We start from the raw sequence: 19,625 nt of genomic DNA on the forward strand, positions 1-19,625 counted from the left end.
TAATATATGTATTATAATTGTATTATAATATGATAACAGTATATGTCATTAACATTGCAATAATATAAAATGTTCTGTCCAGGCCTTCAGAGAGGAGGTGGCCCCCTTACGACAGGACGTCAAACTCGTCAATGAGCTCTCTGCAGAGCTGAACCCGCTGGACATCCAGCTGTCCTCCACCGCCTCCAGACAACTGGACCAGCTCAACATGAGGTGGAAACTGCTGCAGGTATTTAAAAATCCTCCCGAATCATCCGCGGATGTTGAAGCTAACATGATATTTTCCCACAAAACCCTTTTGTTGCCTGGCCTCTTTTCCCTCCTTCAGTATTTTGTCCACACTTGTCAAATTAATGTTGCCTTCAATATATGTAGATCCTCATTCCCAGCCTGCCTGTGTGTTTTCATCTCCTCTTTGTGTCTTTGTCTGGGTCTCCGTCGGTTTTTCTCGGCTTGTGCATGCTGATTTTACTTTGTGTCAGCCAAACACACTGGAGACTGGGAGTTGTTCCCCCATTTGTGTACCTGTTTTATTTGAACACAGCTCTGTGCTCGGCGCGACACTTTGTCACTTCACATCAATGGACACTATTCTCACAGCGCACTAGTCACATTCTTGGCTCCCGACGTGCTCGAAAGTCTCGGTCTGATCCGCTGAGGGACTTTCTCAGAGCCGAGCGCGTCTCAGTCCTCGAGCGAAAGTTGTGGAAAAGTCTTTTTACAAGTCACCAGAGGGAGAGAGAAGAGAAGCTGTGTTTGCAATAAATTAGGGAGTACGAGAGTTTAGCAAAGTGGACATTTAAACCATCAAGTTGTGAAGAAACATTCCTGTCAATGGCCGACTGTCCTGTTTTAACAGTTTCTACACTGTGTTCTCAGCCTCTCATAAAAGTTCCCATGAAACAGAGCATTAATTAACTCCACATATTTACGAATGTCCATTAAATACACAAAGCTATGCGGGGAACTGTTATGGGTATTGATTGACATTTGCAGTAGCCTGTAGCGTTTTAAGTCCTTTACGCCCCCGTGCCAGATTTGAAAGAAGCTAACAGCTCAACATGGAAAGCCGTGACGACAGCCGGCTCTCTACTGTCGAGGACTTCCCGCCACCGCGTTTTCCTACGCCTGCGGATTTAACCGATGAAACGGACGAAGATGACAACCATGATTTAATCGCTTTTTTGGGGAGTAAGGCGGTTTGTGTTCGAGCCAAGATGCGAAGCCCGTAGTGCCTTTTCATTGGACGCAAAATAAATAAGCGCCCCAGAGTGCAGGATGAGACAATTGAAACAGGAAAAGGAAATTGACATGATAACAATGGATAAATGAACAAACAAGTGTTTTTCATTCCATGGAGCCTTTAAAGAAGAGGCTATTTAAACATCAGTGGTGCTTTCAGAGACGGAGTCAATCAAATGTGTGAATCAGATCAGGTCCATAAATAGACTGTGCTTTCAAAGATACCGACATGGAAACTTGGATTTCGACGGACTTCATGTGAAGGTTCCTCGCATGGGACCATGCATCATCGTTGCAGAAGATAAGTGAGCCGAGTACGTGGGCAGAAAAAAAGGCTTGTGGCCAGAAACACGTTAAGAAAAATGAAATCTTAGACAGAAACCGAGAAAACCATCCCTTTGAAAGCAGGACACTGCCACGGAGTGAAACTGGGTATCGGGGCTAATTTGTAGCCCTGTGAAACTTCCCATGTTGTGGACGGACACACTCTGATAGTCTTTCTGCCTGGAGAATGACCATAACTCAAACACAGAGTCAGAGCAGCGCAGGGTCTCAGTGGACGACGCACACTTTGTCTCTCTGTTGTCTGCTCTTTTTACTTTCAGTTTGCAGGAAGGGACAAAGCTCTGCTAATAAACCAGCTCTGACTGTGTAGCCGGATGATTTGGTTTTCATGTATATTCAGCTCTCATCTTCCTCTCGGCGGGACAGTGACCATAACAGCCATTAGTGGCCACACAGAGTCCAAGCTAACGGCCTTTCTGTGCCAATTCTTCAGGTTCCCTGTGTGGGCAGCTGTGGTGTGGCTGCCATAATACCTTAGGGGTATGTGTGTGCGTGTGTGTGTGTGTGTGTGTGTCTGTTTGTGTCAGTATTACAGCCAATATTGTCCTGCTTCTCAGACTGATGAAGCAAAGCAATCCCACAGCCGTTCAGGGCACACGAGAGGTCAATACACAGCTTGCACAGGAGAGCAGGAGCAGGAGCGGGAGCGTGTGTGTGTGTGTGTGTGCGTGTGTGTGTGTGTGTGTGTGTGTGATTGATCACTAAAAACTGTATGAAGCTTCACCTTATTAATGTCCTGCAGGTTTATAATAATACAGATAATGCAGAGTATACAAGGAAAAAAACATTGTTTTGATCATATTGCTTGAATGAGACGACATGAGGCGCGACATAATCCCAACATTATTCAGGGTCATGGTCTGTGTGCCGGTGCCAACATTTCTTGACTCCTTCATCTCTCGCTCTGCCAGTTCTGAAATCCTTCAGTTACCTCAACAGCAGACGATGAATTTAGCCTGGGGGTCTGGATGTGGCTGGATTTACCAGTCTACCTGATTTTTATCCTCTCAATTTATCACTTATCCCCTCGCATTCTCAATGTCAGACTCCTGGGCCACACTCAGGAGCGGGCGCGTTGCATAACATCTTGCTTTCTATTCCGGGCCCACGTTATCAGATTAGAGGGACCACACTGCCCACGTGAGCCACACCTTTCAGGTACGTCTCACTCGGGTAGTGTGAGACGAGTTGGTCTTCTAGAGAGTTGGGGTCTCACCTATATTCTCCAGGTACAGTTCTTCATAGCAAAAAAAGACTTATCTGAAATGATCTTTCTCCACAGTTTCAATGTTAATCTATCGATCTATGCTCGAGGTACCTTTGTAAGAAAAGGTATGCGCCCTTCCTTTGGAGGTTGAACAGGGCACATCCATCTAAGAGGAGACCCAGGGGTAGACCCAGAACTTGCTGGAGGGATTAAAAAATCCCATCTGGCCTGGGAATGCCTCTAGATCGCCCTTGAGGTACTGGAAGGTGTCACCGGGGAGAGGGGTGTCTGGAATGTCCTGCTTACCCGATGATGGATAATAAAATGGATGGTTGGATGGATTGAAATGTAACTCATGATGAAGTCCTCTCACAGCCGACTGTCTTCTCTCCTCTCTGTCTGGTTTTCGTGCAGGTGGCGGTTGACGAGAGGCTGAAGCTACTTCAGGAAGCCCACCGAGACTTTGGCCCCTCCTCCCAACATTTCCTCTCCAGTGAGTACAGCGCCAATCATCCTCTCTTTTTTGGAAAGGACCTGATTTGTTTCTACTCATTCCCACTATTTCAGATCGCTGAGTGTTTTCATGTCCTATCGTCTCATCTTCAGATGTTATACGCTTCACTGTCATGCTCACTGGATATGTGGGTGCCTGCGGACAGAGTTTGCAGACGAGGCACTTTACTCTTGAATAATGCAAGGCTTAATTACAGCTCTCCATTGGCTCTCTCCTCTCTCTCCCTCTTTAGAGTGGTCATTAGCAGAGAGTGGGTTAGACACAAAGATCGAGAAAAAAGACAAATGCACGAGTGTGAACATTAAACAAAGAAGCCTCTCTCTCTCTCTCTCTCTCTCTCTCTCTCTCTCTCTCTCTCTCTCTCTCTCTCTCCGTCCGTCTGTCCGTCTGTGAACCTCTGTCCGTACCTTTCTAGTGAACGCAATATCTCAACAATGCCTTGAGGGAATTTCTTTGGTACAAATGTTTACTTAGACTCAAGGATGAACTGATTAGATTTTGGTGGTCAAAGGTCACGGTGACCTCACAAACCACATTTTTTGCCTTGTGGTGACACCGTCAAGGAATCCTTTCACATTTGCCAGAAACATTCACTTTGACTCAAGAATTAAATCACTTCTTTTGGTGATATATAAAGATCAGCTTCAGGGAATGTCTTCAAATTTTGTACTAACCTTCCCTTTGACTAAAAGATGAACTGATTTGATTTTGGTGCCTGGAGGTGAAAGGTCAATGTCACAGTGACCTCACGTCCCTGTGATTGTAATATAAAAAGACTGCCAGGAGAGATTTTCATTACATTTGGTACAATTCACTTGGGCTCACTGATTAGATTTCAGTGGTCAAAAGTCGCAGCAGCCTCATATGAATCTGGAAAGAAGAGAAATACGCGCAGCAGAAACTGCACTGATTCTAGTTTTCCTGGCTGTCACACGCGGAGATAAGATGGACGGCGTGCGATGCCCTGAGCAGGTGGCGAGCTCCGACGCCGTGCTGTGTCACCATCAGACACGAATTTACTAAGTGAGCCCTGCTGAGTGCTCAGCAACGGCTGCAGACAAAACACCACACCGTCTCTTCTTTCATCTTCCTGGCTCCGTATGACACTATCTACTCTATCACACATTCGCTCTCATTACACTAGTAGCTTAATATTCCCTCAGGGATCAATAAAGTACTGTGCTCTTATCTTGTCCTATCCATCTCGTATATCTTCCAATCTTGCTTAATCTTTCTCTTACTGTCTTTTCATCTCTGTATCTGAGCGTGGAGCTGTGTCAAGGAGGAGGGGAAGTGGGAGGGCGATAAATCAGGAAACATTTCTGCTCCGTATTGCTCTTGAGAGCTTCTGAAGTCTTAGATTCCGCTGCTTTTAACAATGTATCAGTCATTTTTTAAGATTGCCTTGGATGTGTCAGTATTTATTATTATTTTAAATCCATGCACGTGGAGCCTTTTGTCAACAGATTTTTTTCCTTTCATGCCTCAGCGTATCCCTCCTCCCTCTTTCATCTGAGAAAACAATGCCCCTTTTAATTATGTTCCCCCCAGTTGTTAATGGTAAAGTTATTATGGATGTGTTGGATGTGAGAATTATTTCGAGTCAGGCTTGAATGCTAAACTTCATGGTTAAACTGTGCATAATTAAGATGGTGTTTTTCTCCCATTGTTTGCAGCTTCCGTACAGCTCCCCTGGCAACGAGCAGTTTCCCAGAATAAGGTTCCATATTACATCAAGTAAGTGGCGAGAACCGGCTTCAACAGCCCTGTTTGTGCCTGTGTTTGTCAATGATTTTTATTATTTTTAGGGGTTTTGGGGGGGCTGGACTCTGCCTAGTGAGTGTCAGAGAGGCAAAGCAGCCATTTGTTGTCCAGACAGTGGCTGTGCACTGTGTGATGGATAAAAGCTGCTTTTCTAGACATTAACTGGGAGATGCTGTGAACCAGAGTGAGGCTCGGGCCGCATCTTTCTGTCCCAACCTGTCACAGTCCTAAAGAAAAACCAAGCCCAACCCGAACCAGACTAAAGCTGCACCGAGTCTGTGTGTCCCTGTCTCCGATTAAAGACATTTGCACTGTAAAACATCCGCCCAGCCAAGGTGACGGACCAGATCTGAACCCGATTGTGATTTCGAAATTTTTGTCCAAACCTGTTCTTGCCAAATGGGGCTCGGATCAAACACAAATGTCGGGATCAGTTGAAGTTGGCTGACACTTCACAGAATGCAAATTTGGCGGAATGACATTATGCATCTATTACTGTAATGCAGTTATTTGCACACTGACCTTACATGGTCCTGTGTTGAACTATTCCTTTTGGTATTTATCTCCATCTCTGATATTAATGGTTTCAGGTTTGTTTTTCATCTGACTCTTTACTACAATACATTCTGCCTGTGGCCATTCATCGCAAGCTGCATCTCTTATTTCAGACTAATTTTCTTTCGATGAAAATGTAGAGGGTCTGACAAGGTCAAATTATTTAAAAAGTGAATAATATGCATAATAGGATCAATTATATGCAGCTGCTTCATGAGTCATTTATGGGCCATGAACTGTACCCATCAGGTCAGGAAAGAAATTAAACTAAATCAAAATTCCCTGTGTTGTCAGATCGTCAAACTTTCTCTTTGTATTTCCATTTGTTTTATCCTCCTCAGCGTATAGTAAACCAACATGTGGGCAGTATGGTGCGAATGAAGTAGAATTTTAGTTTTTGATGTTTCTAGTCTACTCAGGATTTTCTTTTTTATCTCAAGCATTTTTCTGTGGGTAACACTTCACCTATTTTTAACCTTTCCACATCATAGCGCTGACCTCCAGTGACCTCTCATATACATCACCCTCTAATGTTTAAATAGAAGCTGTGGTTTCAAGTATATTCCTCATGCACACATCAAATATTTAACTCCCACCTCGACTCTTTCGACTGATCTTCTCCTCAGTGTGTATTAAAATTCAAACTTTTCCACCTGCACATTTCTCATTCAGTCCAACATCAGCACCTTCTTTTGATATTGAATATACTAGTACCTGTCGGAATCCACTGTGGACATCTTCCCACGCTGTTCTAACAGTCACTATAGCAGCTTTAGCTTGACATGAGGTGGCTTCCTGATTTACCAAACCAGGCCAAACAGCAGTTTTTTATTTAAACCAGCAATGAGATGATGGTAGCAACTAGGACACCTTCTCTGCTCCTCAGGATGTGTCAGTTTTTGAAAACTTTTAAAAGTTTCACCTCATTATCCGGAAATCATGTAACGTCTGTCAGCAAACTGCTGACTAACCAGACCTGAATTCACCCTTGTGGTTAGAGAAATCTTTGGAAGGCAGTTTCAGCGATCATTTGTCAGTCGCGCTTTCTTTGTCTCTCTCTATCATTTCTGCTGGGACACTGTTACAGCCTTAACTTTGTGATTGACGGCGGTAAAGTGTGTCTATTTTTAAGGCTGATCCCTTTAAATGGCCCTTCGCCCTGAGTTGAAATGTCAGTGGCTCGGTAAAATTGTGAAATGGTCATTTTTTATAAATGAGGCCAGCCTCCACTGAGCAATCCACAATTATAGTTTCAGCAATGAAGATTTACAAGTCTCGTCTCCGTGATAGGTTGACTCTCTTCAAAATGTGCGATACCATTTTTTTATATAGTAGTATGGTGTAAACTTGTAGAGAAACATTTTATGAATCATAAACTTAAAAATCTCAACATATAAAATCATTTGGCCAATGCTATAATATTAACACTGACCTCCACATATGGATTTTCCATTTTTTATGATTTCAAATAAGTTAAATCTTATTTTGTCGAGCTGCACACAGTGTATTGATTCTTTCAGCCCCACCTGCCCTTCTTTCTCTTTCTTCCTCCCTCACAGACCAACACATATACAACCAGTGGTGGAGAAAATAGACACATTTTATTTACTTAAGTAAAAGTACAAATAAATAGACAAAAATATACTCAAATAAAAGTACCACATTAGCTTTTTTACATAAGTAAAAGTAAGTAAGTATGTGCTTTTAAATATACTAAATAAAAAGCATTTGCAGAGTATAGCCTATTTCCTAATGCAGCAATCTACTACGTCCTAATGTCTGCAGTGGCTTCCTTCAAATCCATATGAGGTGTTTCTTCCACACCAACGAGTGCTGCTCTCGTTATTGATTTCTTTAAAACATTTACAGGACTATAAGTATAAAGTACAGATATTTGCTGATATATGTAAATGTGAGTTAATGTGAAAAGTAACAGAAAATCAATAATTGTGCTTAGTAATTGTGCTTTGTTGCATCCGACCATTGTTGACCACGGATGTCTTTGTTTGCATATAGTGCAGGGAAGTGAGATCTGATCACCAGGTGAGAACTCACTCACCCTCACGCTGGCAGGGAAACGCTGACACACACTCAAAGAAGTGTACGACTCATTCTGGGCACATGTCATATGTTGTGTTGATGCCTTTAGGATGGTTGGACCAGGGCCTTTTCTCCCCATGGTGGCTCTCACATCATCTGGGTGCTGCCTCACCAAAACAGGAAGAATCAATTTTCCTTCAACCCCAGTGTGTGGTGTTTCTTTCGTTTTGAAATGGATGTAGTTTGCTGTACCCTGGCCTCTCTAATCTTCCTCCTCCCACCCACCCCCCCCCCCCCCCCCCCCCCCCCCACCCCCCGCACACACACACACACATACACGCAAACCCACTTAATTTGCAGCCTGAAAACTGAACTCTAAATCCATCTCTAATCGCAGGTCACATTCAGCGCTGTGACAGCATTGGAACACCCACATCAGTCTTTGACACATTCATTTCCACAGGCCCCCTCCTCGTCTCTTTTTTCCATCTCCTCTCGAATTCTCCGGCTTTTCTTCGGGCTGACAAAGGGCCCCTGATTAAACCTGCACCTTATCCAGCCCCTGCAGTGAGGAGTTCAGGCGACACACGAGTTACGGCAGCAGCCTCATGCTGGCTGCCTCGCATGCTGTCCCATTTTGCCCCATTCTGGCAATTGAGCGAGTCTTGAGGGCCTTCTGAGCGGAAATAAAGCAAGACTGCATCTCTGCAAAGATCAGCCTTCATTCCAAGGCTTTTCTGGGTTGCAATGTTTTTGCCAGGAAAAAGTGGGTGCTGGTAAATCATGTGTCTAGCGGAGTTGACAGCCTTTATATACATCCATGGACAATGTGTATACCTTCCTCAACATGTCAGGTTTGAAAAAGAATTGCAAGCTGTTTGAACTGTCTTGCAAAAGCAGAACACTCGATAGGCGTTTTTTTAAGGGGATATGGTTGAATGCCATCCCCTTTAAACTAGAACGACCAAAGAAACATCCCCTTTAATCAACCTGTCAATTTTGCCATCCCCCAGATCCCCTGTAAGAGAAAGAGAGAGAATGTATGTGCAGGTGAAAATCCTATAGTTTGTGCTTCAAACACAGGTTCTGCAGTATAGTGAAATGGAATGGCATCGAAAAAAAAACATCCTTCTGTCACAGTCAGATCTTACCCAGGTCGGTGGATGGTGGCTGCTGATCGGTGGCCATCCATAATGATTTTACCATCTTCGGCAAGCAGCCAGGATATCGTTTTCACTGTGCACATTCAAGCAACAAGCAAACAGTTCTCTTTCGTGGAGTCGTCCTCCAAACCAGTTAATGTGGAGAAACCCTCCCAATTAATATTCACGCAAAGTTTGGTGAAAATCCAGACGTGCGTTGTTGGGTTCTTTTGCATCTGGACCATTGGGACCATCCTTACTATTAGTATTCCGATGACTCTGATGAAGGAGTGGTTTCATTTTTTAAAGATGAATTAAAGAGGCAGAGGAGGAGATGTAAAAGCCAGAAAAAGGCAGAAGTCAGGCGTTGAACACAGACACTTATCACCTGCCACAGACACTTTGTGAGTGGTCTGGCAGGTCGCTGTCACCGACAGAAAAAACGTCCTGAAATCTTCTCCTTGCTCAATCAGATATTTGACTAATCTTGCCTCTTTGGATATCCAGATATGTTCGTAATCATTCTTCTGCACACTCATTATCATTCATGACTGCCTCCGAGTGTTTGACAGTGACAAACTCCCAGCAGGAAAGAGAAGTGTTGTGCAGAAGTGTTGGCTGGTCTGCAGCCAACCGTTAGACGGGATAAAATCACCCCCCCTTTGCCCGGGATGGGATGGATGTATCCAAGAGGAATTTTGTCACTGCCTCTTGTTGGAGTGACAGGAAGACAGATACAGCCACTCGTAGAGGGAGAATGTGTTTTTGCTCAAATATGATGCAGCAGAGAAGAAGAAAGAAATTGGTAAAAAAAAACCTTCAGTTGGATTGCAACAGAGCAAAAGTCACGGAACATAGTAAATATTTTTGATATGCTTAATTGCGAGGTGAGATGGCTCACATCCTCTCGTCCAACACCTGCACAGAAAGAAATTCTCATAAAAACATCTTGTAAAAAGGTTATTTTCTCCCTCACGGCTCCTCAGCGGCTACATAAATTTCGTCCTTTCCCGTCTGGCGCAGTATTCCCTCCTGTGACCCCATTTCCTGTGTTGATTCTCGCTCCCGATGTCATTAAATGATGTTTATGAAGGAAAATGTCGCATGTCTTTTATAAGACCACGAGCGGCTTCTTCCCCGGTCGCTCTCGCTCACAGTTAGCGACCTTCTGAATTACCAGGAAACTGATTCTTTTACAAGGTATTTTAATTACCATGTGTTTATTTTTGACCTGTTTACAAGTTATGAGATTAGAAGATGGATACAGGGGTTATTATGGATACAGAAGTGGTTTTATGTTTATCCCAGGAAATGAAGTTATTTGCTGCCCATCACAAGTTCCCAGAACCCAGATCATCTCCTCCCTACTTTGTCTGACATCACTGTAAAATCCAAAAGATATTCAATAACAATGATACAAGACGGGAAAACAACTATGTTTAGGATAAAAACATCGATATATACATAAAAATGTGAAAATGCCTTGAACCTAGAAGCAATCATTTTACTGTTGGTCGATTAATAACATTTATTTCACCACCCTTGTGTCCCATGACTGGGAAGGTTTGATGGGCACCTTGATCATCTGACCTGTTTGGTCCAGTTCCTGGTGTGTTCGACCTTTTGAGTCTCTACAATATAGGCTGGTGTTAAAGCTGTCAATCAAATGCGATTTGAAAATGGTTGTGCCCGGATTTCATGTGTGATTTCCACATGAATTTAACAGCTAAACTATCATTAAATGAATGTGGTTGTGATGTTAAATGATTAAATGAGTGATTTACATAATTCATCATCTCATTGTTTCTGAAATTAAAGCACAGATCAAGATCAGCAATAAGATGTTTTTAAAGGAATCATAAATCTTGTCTAGTTCTCGTTGAACAAAATTTGAATCTGAGACTGAGCTGAGCTGCTCCTCCATCATTAGAATCCTCTCTCTGGTTCTGTTCTTCTCATGTTGTGGGTCGGGATGTTGCTGTTGGATGAACCTCTGACCAACCAGTCTGTCTTCCTGTGTTACTTGTCCTGAGAGCAACATACAGGCATTCTACCTGCACTACAGTATTGTCCTAATGATGCATCAGAGGGTCGAGTAACCCTGTGTTTTCCGACACTGTGTTTGTGAGACATCAACTCAAGTTTGGACTCCTAACTTTACGAACTTCCAAGGCTTTAATACTTCCCATGCTTTATTTGATTAGCTTAATCTGATATAAATCAGTCATGAATACCGGTGTGCACACAAATCTGATTAGACGTGAAAGCAACTGGAGCCCGACTGATTTATCGGATATGAGCCTTTCACAGACGGTATCAGAGTTTGTTTGTTGACATGCACCATCATGAAATCTTTTACTCCACAGAACATGCAATGCAAAAAACATATATATATATATATAAATATATATATATATGAAAACATGTATGTTTACATTTTATGTAAAAAAGTGATTATTTTCAAGTTAAACAGTAAAATATCAAACCTCATTTTCATTTCTTTATCAGAAGGGAGGACTTTACTAGGAGTTAGTATTCTTGTGGACACACAATATTTGGACACACAATATTTTCCCACCAATGTCACCAGGGGGCTCTGTAATCCGTAGATATATCAGTATCAGAAATGTTTTATTCCCTAATATCAGCAGTTACATCGGCGCAAAAAGTCCATATCAGTCTTAGATGTGAGATCCCTCACGCTGTGCTGAGGTTCACTGAGATGCCATAAAGTTTCCTTCTGCCCTTTCATAGTCTCTGACGTCTCTCCCCTCGCCGATGGACGTTTGCATTGCGTTATCTGAGCTGTGTTCAGCTTTGTATTATATGCGTCATCAGTTTGTTTGGGGGTTTTTTTGCTCCTCCGGGACAACAAAAGAATTGCTGTGGCATTACAAAGGGAACACGTCGAGGGAAAAGCGTTGAGGACAGTTGAACCTGACAACACAGTTGTCCTCATTATGGCATTCATGAGCTACTGATATAAGCACAAGCTGTCTAATCCCTTTGATGGAAATGCTACCTGCTTTGTGCTGTGTGTACAAAGATATGATACAGATTGTTGTTGCGATGGGAGTTGATTGTGTGTCCCATCTTTGAACTCGCTTTATCTTATCTGTAGTGTACCCTTCTACACTTGAGTGACAGCGGCGTTTTGTGGTGGTAGCTGTCAGCCAACTCTGCATGTGTGCGCAGCAAATATCAGCAAATCCCCTGACTTGGATTCACTCTAACCTTTTCAGGTTTTCAGGCGAGCTCTTGTTCGTTTAAATAAACCAGCAACGTGTCCACTGCACAGGGAGGTCAGAGCAGGTGCCTGTGCAGGTGTGAAAAAGGGTCATGAAGCCGTTAAATAGTCATGAACATCTGCGGACGAGACGAGCAGGGGGCGGCCGTCCTCGTCCACTTTGCCACCTCGGCTTACTGTCAGCTCTTGACTTCCCCTCCTGTTGGCTGCCAGCGGAGAGCGAGCCGTCGCAGGAACCACAGGGGAGCCTCTGAATTCAGGAAAGAAAGAAAACGCATCTCCTCCTCAAACGTAGCGCACAGATCTGAGTGCAGCTTCTGACAGCTAAGGTGGCTTCTTAAAATACACACAGAGCCACACCGCGGCCGGCAGAGCTCAAACAGTCGCGTTGATTGGCAGCTGCAGCTTGAGAGAATTATGTTTTTGTGGCCCTGTGTGTGAAGACGGCCATGTTAGATCATTACTGGAACAACTTTTATTTAATGTATTTTTTTGGTAGTGTTGGTTTTTAGTAGATTTGGGTTGTTGTTTTGTGTGTGTGTGTGTGTGTGTGTGTGTGTGTGTGTGTGTGTGTGTGTGTGTGTGTGTGTGTGTGTGTGTGTGTGTGTGTGTGTGTGTGTGTGTGTGTGTGTGTGTGTGTGTGTGTGAGGCTTCTCTCTGTAGTAGAAATGTAAACAGGGAGTTGAGGCTCTGTCCCTTTATGTGAAAAGACAGACGCTGTGATGATGAGAGCGATGTGTCTATTTGTGCGTCTGTTTGTGTGTGTGTGTGTCTGTCTTTTCTTGTTGTTTCTTTCAGAGGACGTCATTTTCTGCGTGTTATTTATTTTGACTTGTGGGAGAATTTTGTAGCCTCTGTCCTCATTTCGGGAAGCGGCATCAAAAGAATTGAATATAGTTTTCAACAAAGTTTGTCAAATGATAATGATGATGAGAGTGACGCATGTGTATTCATCCTGACATTGTGTAGCTCTGCTTTCAAAACGCTTTTGTCTGTCGTTGTTTTATTGTTGTCCTTTGCGGTGATTCTTGAAAGTGTTTGTCACTTTCTCCCTCTCTCTCTCTCTCTCTTTGTGTGTGTTTGTGTCTCGTCTCACGGTTTTCTCTTGTTGTGGTTTTCAGTCACCAGACGCAGACGACCTGCTGGGACCATCCAAAGATGACAGAACTCTACCAGTCACTAGGTGAGAAACACTCACAGTCACTCGTGGTGTGGATTTTATTTCAAAAAATCTAAGGCTGAGGTTCTTTTCAAATAAGTGTTTTGATTTGTATTTATCTGCCCTGGTTTTTGAATACTCTAAATGTCTTTTGCATTTGTGCCGCCACCACAGTGCAATCGAGGATCATTTTATTTGTGTTTTTGTTGCATTTCAGCAGAAAAAAACTGAATAAAATCTGTAAGTTCTGTGTGTTTTCATAGGGAAGCTGATTCTGAAAACAGATGTTTTCGTCTTTCATTTTCTAAATGTAATATGTCAGTGCTCTGAGCACCACAAATAAAAGTGTCTCTCTCTTCCGGCGTGTTGGGATGTAGCCAAAATTTCCAAAGATTGATTTTTCAGACCATGGGCCAATAAATCAAACTACTTACAGAGCAGACATAATTTTCTTCACCTTTTCACTAATGATATATTCATGCACGGAGTCGTACTATATCAGAATACTGTTCAAAGTAAAATAAAATATTTTTCTGCCGTTTGGTTGAAATGACTCTTTAATAAACAAGTAAAGTAATGTCAGTGCACTGATCTTTAAAAGGACAATGAGCCTGTTTCACAAAAGCAATTTGCGAGTACCACACGCACACAGATCACAAATGATCGTCACGCAAAACTAACACGAGAGGAAATGATGTAATATAATCCTCTGGTCCTTTTGAGGGCTGGTTTCGTGGTCGGGGATCAACCCGCATCCCACAGATCTATTTCTCACTTGTCCGGTTAGTTTAGTCTTTACATTTAACTTCTTTAAAATCGCAGCCTGATCATTTCCCTCTCTCCCGCTTTCTGCTAATATCCGTATGCACGTCCGCGTCCCTGCGGGGCGGCCCCGTATGACTGTTCATAAATGAGCAGCCGGATAAGTAATAAGCTGTGAAACTTTGGGAGCATTCGCTGTAGGCCAGCGGCTCAACAAATAGCACCGCACCCCACCGAGACCCAAATCACTAACCTAATTATACAGTTCACATTAGCAGCCGCTCCCCCTGTGGACAATAACTAACAGAAAGTCGGCTTCCACTGAGAACAGAGGTTCTGCTTGTTGATGCCCAGTTGGAGGATTTGTTTTGTTGTTATGTTTCCTGATGTTCTGCCTCTGTTCTCTTTTTGTCCTTCATCTGTTCATGTCTCTGTCTCTATCCCTGCCTGTAGCGGACTTGAACAATGTGAGATTCTCAGCATACCGAACAGCCATGAAGATCCGCCGACTACAGAAAGCACTGTGTTGTAAGTAATACACACACAGTCACACACACGTGCACGCACACCTTAATTCTGACAGTTGTAGTCCACTTCTTTTGAAGTCTGGGTGGAACAAGGGGATGCGGCGATGATTTGGATCTTTGCCAGATGCTTTTTCATTTTTTAAATTGCAAGCACAGGGTTGGGGTGTTCGTGTGTGTGTGTGTGTGTGTGTGTGTGTGTGTGTGTGTGTGTGTGTGTGTGTGTGTGTGTGTGTGTGTGTGTGTGTGTGTGTGTGTGTGTGTGTGTGTGTGTGTGTGTTGTCCATGCACAGTCACAGCAGGTGCTTTTGTTAAGCCTGTTGAGCAGAGACTCATTGGATGTGCACAGGTGGGATATTTGTTTTTTGCTGTGTTTTTTTTCTATTACCATTTTTTTCAAAGCGAGAGCCACTGTTTTATTGGTTATAATGGAAGCTTTGATGAAGGAAGCTACTTCTTTCAGTCTCATGTGGCTATCAACCCCACCTGTACACACACACAGACTGCAGGTGTATGCTGACTCCCCTCTCATGAGGTTTCAACCAGCACGGCAGCAGCTACTTGGGCCCCGTACAGTGTAATAATGGTGACAAATGTTAACCATTAACCAGCGGTTGACACCGTTACAGCAACACACACTGCGAGCCCACACTCCTCAATTACATCCCGCTGTTTGTAGGAAATTTGCTCTGTGTGCGTGTATGAAACAAACAGATAAAATATAACCTGGTCTCATGTGGGCGTGTGTGCAGCTTTTCCACATGTGCACCTGGATATTCGTGGGAACCAAAGTGCGTTGTGGTGTTTTTTATGTTTGTTAATGAGCTTGAGTGATTTAGGAGTTTTAGTTTCCTATCTCATATTGCCTCTCTCTGATTGCATGCATGCGTTTGTGGCGGGAATGCATTAGCCTGAGTGATTTCGACTTGGGGCGCTGCAATTCAATTTCATCCATTAGATTAGAAGAGTCCCAAAACTGTTCTCTCTCTCTCTGTGTGTGTGTGTGTGTGTGTGTGTGTGTGTGTGTGTGAGAGATTCTATACACACATACACACAGAAGGATCAGTAGTTATTAGTTATTAGCCTGGATTCATGTGGAATCTTTGCTTGAAGACCTGAGTGTGCTGTATGAAAGTGTGTGTATTTTATTGTGTATGTCAGAGAATGATGCGCACACACACACACACACACACACACTAACAAACAGGGATACTATAAAACGGCTAATTGGGTTAAGTCTGTGCCAGGGGGGCTGGAGAAGCACAAATGAGCTTGCGTGGCATCCCGCTAATGTGCCAGCCTCTGAGCTCCATCCGTGCATGCGTAGTGAGAGAAGTTTTGCTTTCCGACAGCATGGCTGCCCCGCTGAGCTCCCTCCACGTGGATACACTCCAGTAATTAGTCCTGTCTGGGGTAACTTAAGGCAAGGAGCCGCAGAGGAGGTGAAAGTGACAGGAGCAAATGAAGAGAATTAAGTGAGGAGAAAGAGGTGAAAACATGGCCATTAAAAAAAATGTTGAGCCTCTTGTGTTTCAGTATTTTTGTGGTAAATCTGAAGTAATATGGTTTGATTTAACCCTGAAATTAGCTAATGCAGGAGTTTGTCAAAATAAAATATACTTGTGCAATTTATTTTAATGGTAACTAGAAGGGCTCATCCCCCTGCCAGGACTAATGTCCTTTCCCTCCATGTCAAATCAGTGTTTCCCATTTATCATCTAAACTGTGGCAGGCCAATATATTCTAATATGTCCCAGCACAGATTCATAATGAACCAAACAAATTGAAACACTCCTAATAACATTAGAGATTTTCAACTCGCCCTATCGTCCATAAAGTTTTTACTTTCCACGCAGACGGCCAGACCTCCTAGTTTCAGCTGCAGCGGTGCAAGTGGCATGCAATGCAGTTCTCTCTCTCACAGCAGAACTTCTCTTCACTCTGTAGTCAGTGAATCTGTCACTCAGAGTCTGTAGCACATGGGGGGGAAGTTAATGGGTGGGCACCCCCACTACTGCCATAGATTAGATTCATTCTTTGGGAAACGCTGCAGGGAAAATACCTGTATCCGCACCAAAATTTTATAGAAACGGTTTAGTAGTTTTTGTGTAATCCTACTGATAAACAAACGTTGTTATATTCTATGTTACACTGTAATTGTTGTGATTTTGGTCAAACTAATTCATCCAATATAGCAGACCAGACACTGTGCATGTGTTTTACCACCTGGAGTCATGTTCTGAACAGAGATGAGGTGCTGACCTTTCCACTGGACCGTTTATAAAACACTGATTAGGATTCTTATCGGGATCTGAGCTCGCCCTTGATGGATCTGTAAACTCATATTTAAACACTGTTTCCTGAAAGCATATGATCTATTAATATGACTGTGTTTTGAGAGCGCAGAACATTCACTTTTAATTCGTCTCAGATTCTTCTTTATCACGTCGAGGAGCATCAGTATCTTGATGGGAGACAGATTAAGGCAGATCCCTGACCTAGAAAAGGTGAAATAATCTCACCCCACAGGCAGATCTGCTGCTTATTTTCAGAAAAATAATATTTCAGGAGTCAGACTGGGGCAGTTCTCAGTGTTAAAACAGCATATATATATATACCACAGCTTTTCAGTTGGTGTGTGTTTGTCTGTGGCACAATCTGCTGCATCACAGCTGCAGAAAGTGTAATTTACTTGATCAATGTTACTATTACTCGTGGTTATCTCTCTGTGTTTGTGTCTGTCTATGCAGCAGTTTAATAGTGTTGTCCCAGAGGACTTGATTAGCCAGTTTTATTAAATATTCCACTTTACTCTTAACATAAGTCAAAGCTGAAGTATGGAAGATAATGGAAATCTGCTTGAGACATTGATTTCTAACAATCCTTCCTTTTGTCATAGACGTAACCAAAAATTAAATTAGTGGAAACGAGAGTGCTTTGTCTTGCATGTTTTTGTCTCGTTTGTCTTTTCTTGTTCAGATTTCTTTCTCGTATTAATATTTCACAGCAATGATCCGTCTGTCCTCCGTCTGTGCTCCCCACAGACTTCCGTGCTTTGCTGTTATGAACTATTTTGGACAAAATATCAGTCAAGTCTGCATTTTGAAAGTGCCTCTAAGAATAGTCTGCTGCTGAAAGCCCAATGAGCAAGAAGAGAAGATTACTGATGGTTCTAATTTGCCTTTTTTTGTCCCTCTGTCCCATCACTCCTCATGGGGTTTTTCTCTTTTACATTTTTCCTCTGTTCCTTCTGTCTGTTCTCGTTAACCTCCGCCTGCTCTCCTCCCTTCTTCACTTTCACTTCTCCTAATAATTGTCCTTCCTGTCTCCTCGTTGTTTCTGCCCTGTGGTGTCCCCTATTATCTTTTCCATCTACCCCCTCTCATCCTTCCTCCTCCTCCTCACCTACAGTGGACCTGTTGGACCTCAGCGTGGCACAGAACACCTTCGAGCAGCACAAACTCACCAACAACAGTCAGCTGCTCTCCGTCCCCGACGTCATCAACTGCCTGACGTCCATCTACGACGGCCTGGAGCAGGAGCACAAGGACCTGGTCAACGTGCCTCTGTGCGTCGACATGTGTCTCAACTGGCTGCTCAACGTTTACGATACGTACGTATGCCAACTGCTCTGCGTTCAGGGCAGAGGATTATGCATCAGGCAGGAATTTGTTCCACGTTGTGTACGTTGCCATCTACATCTTTAAATACAGTGTATAAAATGTCCTGAATCAGATTGGATGAAAGTGGCGGTGCCGAGGCTTTGAATTTTCAAATTCCCTTATTGTTGGTGCCATCTGTGCATAATGATGATGTTGCATAATGATTGTTTTGTACATATTTATAGACTCATGCGCTTCATATTCTGACATTGTCAACATGCTATATGCATCGGCATGAGCGGTTGGCATTCAAATCGCTGTTGCACACTGTGTTTGTTTGGAAATTCCCATACAAATGGGCAAATATGCTCTGCACTGGTCTGAACAGCATAAACACAGCAGTCTATTCAGGCTGTAAACATCTTATTTACTGGTCTGAACATTTTTCTGTGGCTGTACTGACGATGCAATTAGAAATTCAATCGCTCTTTCCAAAAGATGGAACTAAGGGAACATGCACACAATTAAGTTTTTTTTCCAAGCACATAATGATTTCCTGTCGCATATAGTTCAGAACTGCACTGAAATAAACACATAATCACACTGGATATATAGTGGTAAGAAGAAAATAAGTGAACCCTTGGGAATTATCTGTATTTCGATACTAAGATCTTAAAGTGGAAGGACACTCAGAGCACATTTCTTCACCAAGGCCCAACTGTCCCCTTGTGTAACTACATTTATATTCACTAGATCCAGGTTTTTATTTGGATCTGCACCAAATGGCAAACACTCAACGGCCCTCATATTTTCATCAATGTATCAATGAAAATGTAAAGAAAAAACACCCTATCTCATGTTAAAGTTTGTGAAAAGACTTCCTGGATCCCTCCACTGGTCCAGATATACAAAATTATTATTTAAAAAAAATGTTCCTGACCCATACTCAACCTTCCAACAAGTTTCAAATTAATCCCTCAAGTAGCTTTTGTAATCCTTCAAACTAGCAGGCAAATGTTAACAAATATTGTTTTATCCTCATAGTTATAATTATGAAGAAATTATTTTAACTAATAACATAATAACTTTAGCTGGAAATAGTATGTGAACTCTTAGGCTAATAAAGTCAACACTAAAAAGAAGCAGGAATTAAGAAGGGTTCACATCCTTTCTTCTCGCTACTGGACACAAACGTATAATCCCACATTAAATACAATAAAAGGCCTAATTGCCGGTGTTTGTGTTCTCTGCAGTGGCCGCAGTGGGAAGATCCGCGTCCTGTCCATGAAGATCGGCGTGCTCTCTCTGTCTAAGGGTCACCTGGAGGAGAAATACAAATGTAAGTGTACGGTGAGAAGGTATTAGCGGGTAGGAATATAAACACCCCCCCCCCCACACACAATACGAACCCAGTCTGCGGCGAGTCCATCCCATACTGCTCCAGTACAGCTGTAATCCCAGCAGTATTAATCAGGCTCGCGGAGAGCCAGGGAGAGAGGGCTGGAGAGCGAGTCGTCTAATT

General features: G+C 42.9%; 1 protein-coding gene across 12 annotated transcripts in view; it reads left to right on the forward strand.

Moving 5' to 3' along the window:
* The window catches only part of utrn (utrophin), a 174,200-nt gene that overhangs the window by 115,775 nt on the left and 38,800 nt on the right, over window positions 1–19,625 (forward strand). For all 12 annotated transcript variants that reach the window (XM_034579148.1, XM_034579155.1, XM_034579154.1 and 9 more), the window contains 7 exons: window positions 83–229; window positions 3,209–3,287; window positions 4,985–5,045; window positions 13,178–13,239; window positions 14,431–14,505; window positions 17,913–18,114; window positions 19,357–19,442. In XM_034579148.1, the coding sequence (XP_034435039.1) occupies window positions 83–229; window positions 3,209–3,287; window positions 4,985–5,045; window positions 13,178–13,239; window positions 14,431–14,505; window positions 17,913–18,114; window positions 19,357–19,442 (712 nt within the window). The remainder of the gene's footprint in view (window positions 1–82; window positions 230–3,208; window positions 3,288–4,984; window positions 5,046–13,177; window positions 13,240–14,430; window positions 14,506–17,912; window positions 18,115–19,356; window positions 19,443–19,625) is intronic.

Source organism: Hippoglossus hippoglossus, chromosome 24 (genome assembly GCF_009819705.1).
Source record: "Hippoglossus hippoglossus isolate fHipHip1 chromosome 24, fHipHip1.pri, whole genome shotgun sequence".
Classification (NCBI taxonomy): Eukaryota; Metazoa; Chordata; class Actinopteri; order Pleuronectiformes; family Pleuronectidae; genus Hippoglossus; species Hippoglossus hippoglossus.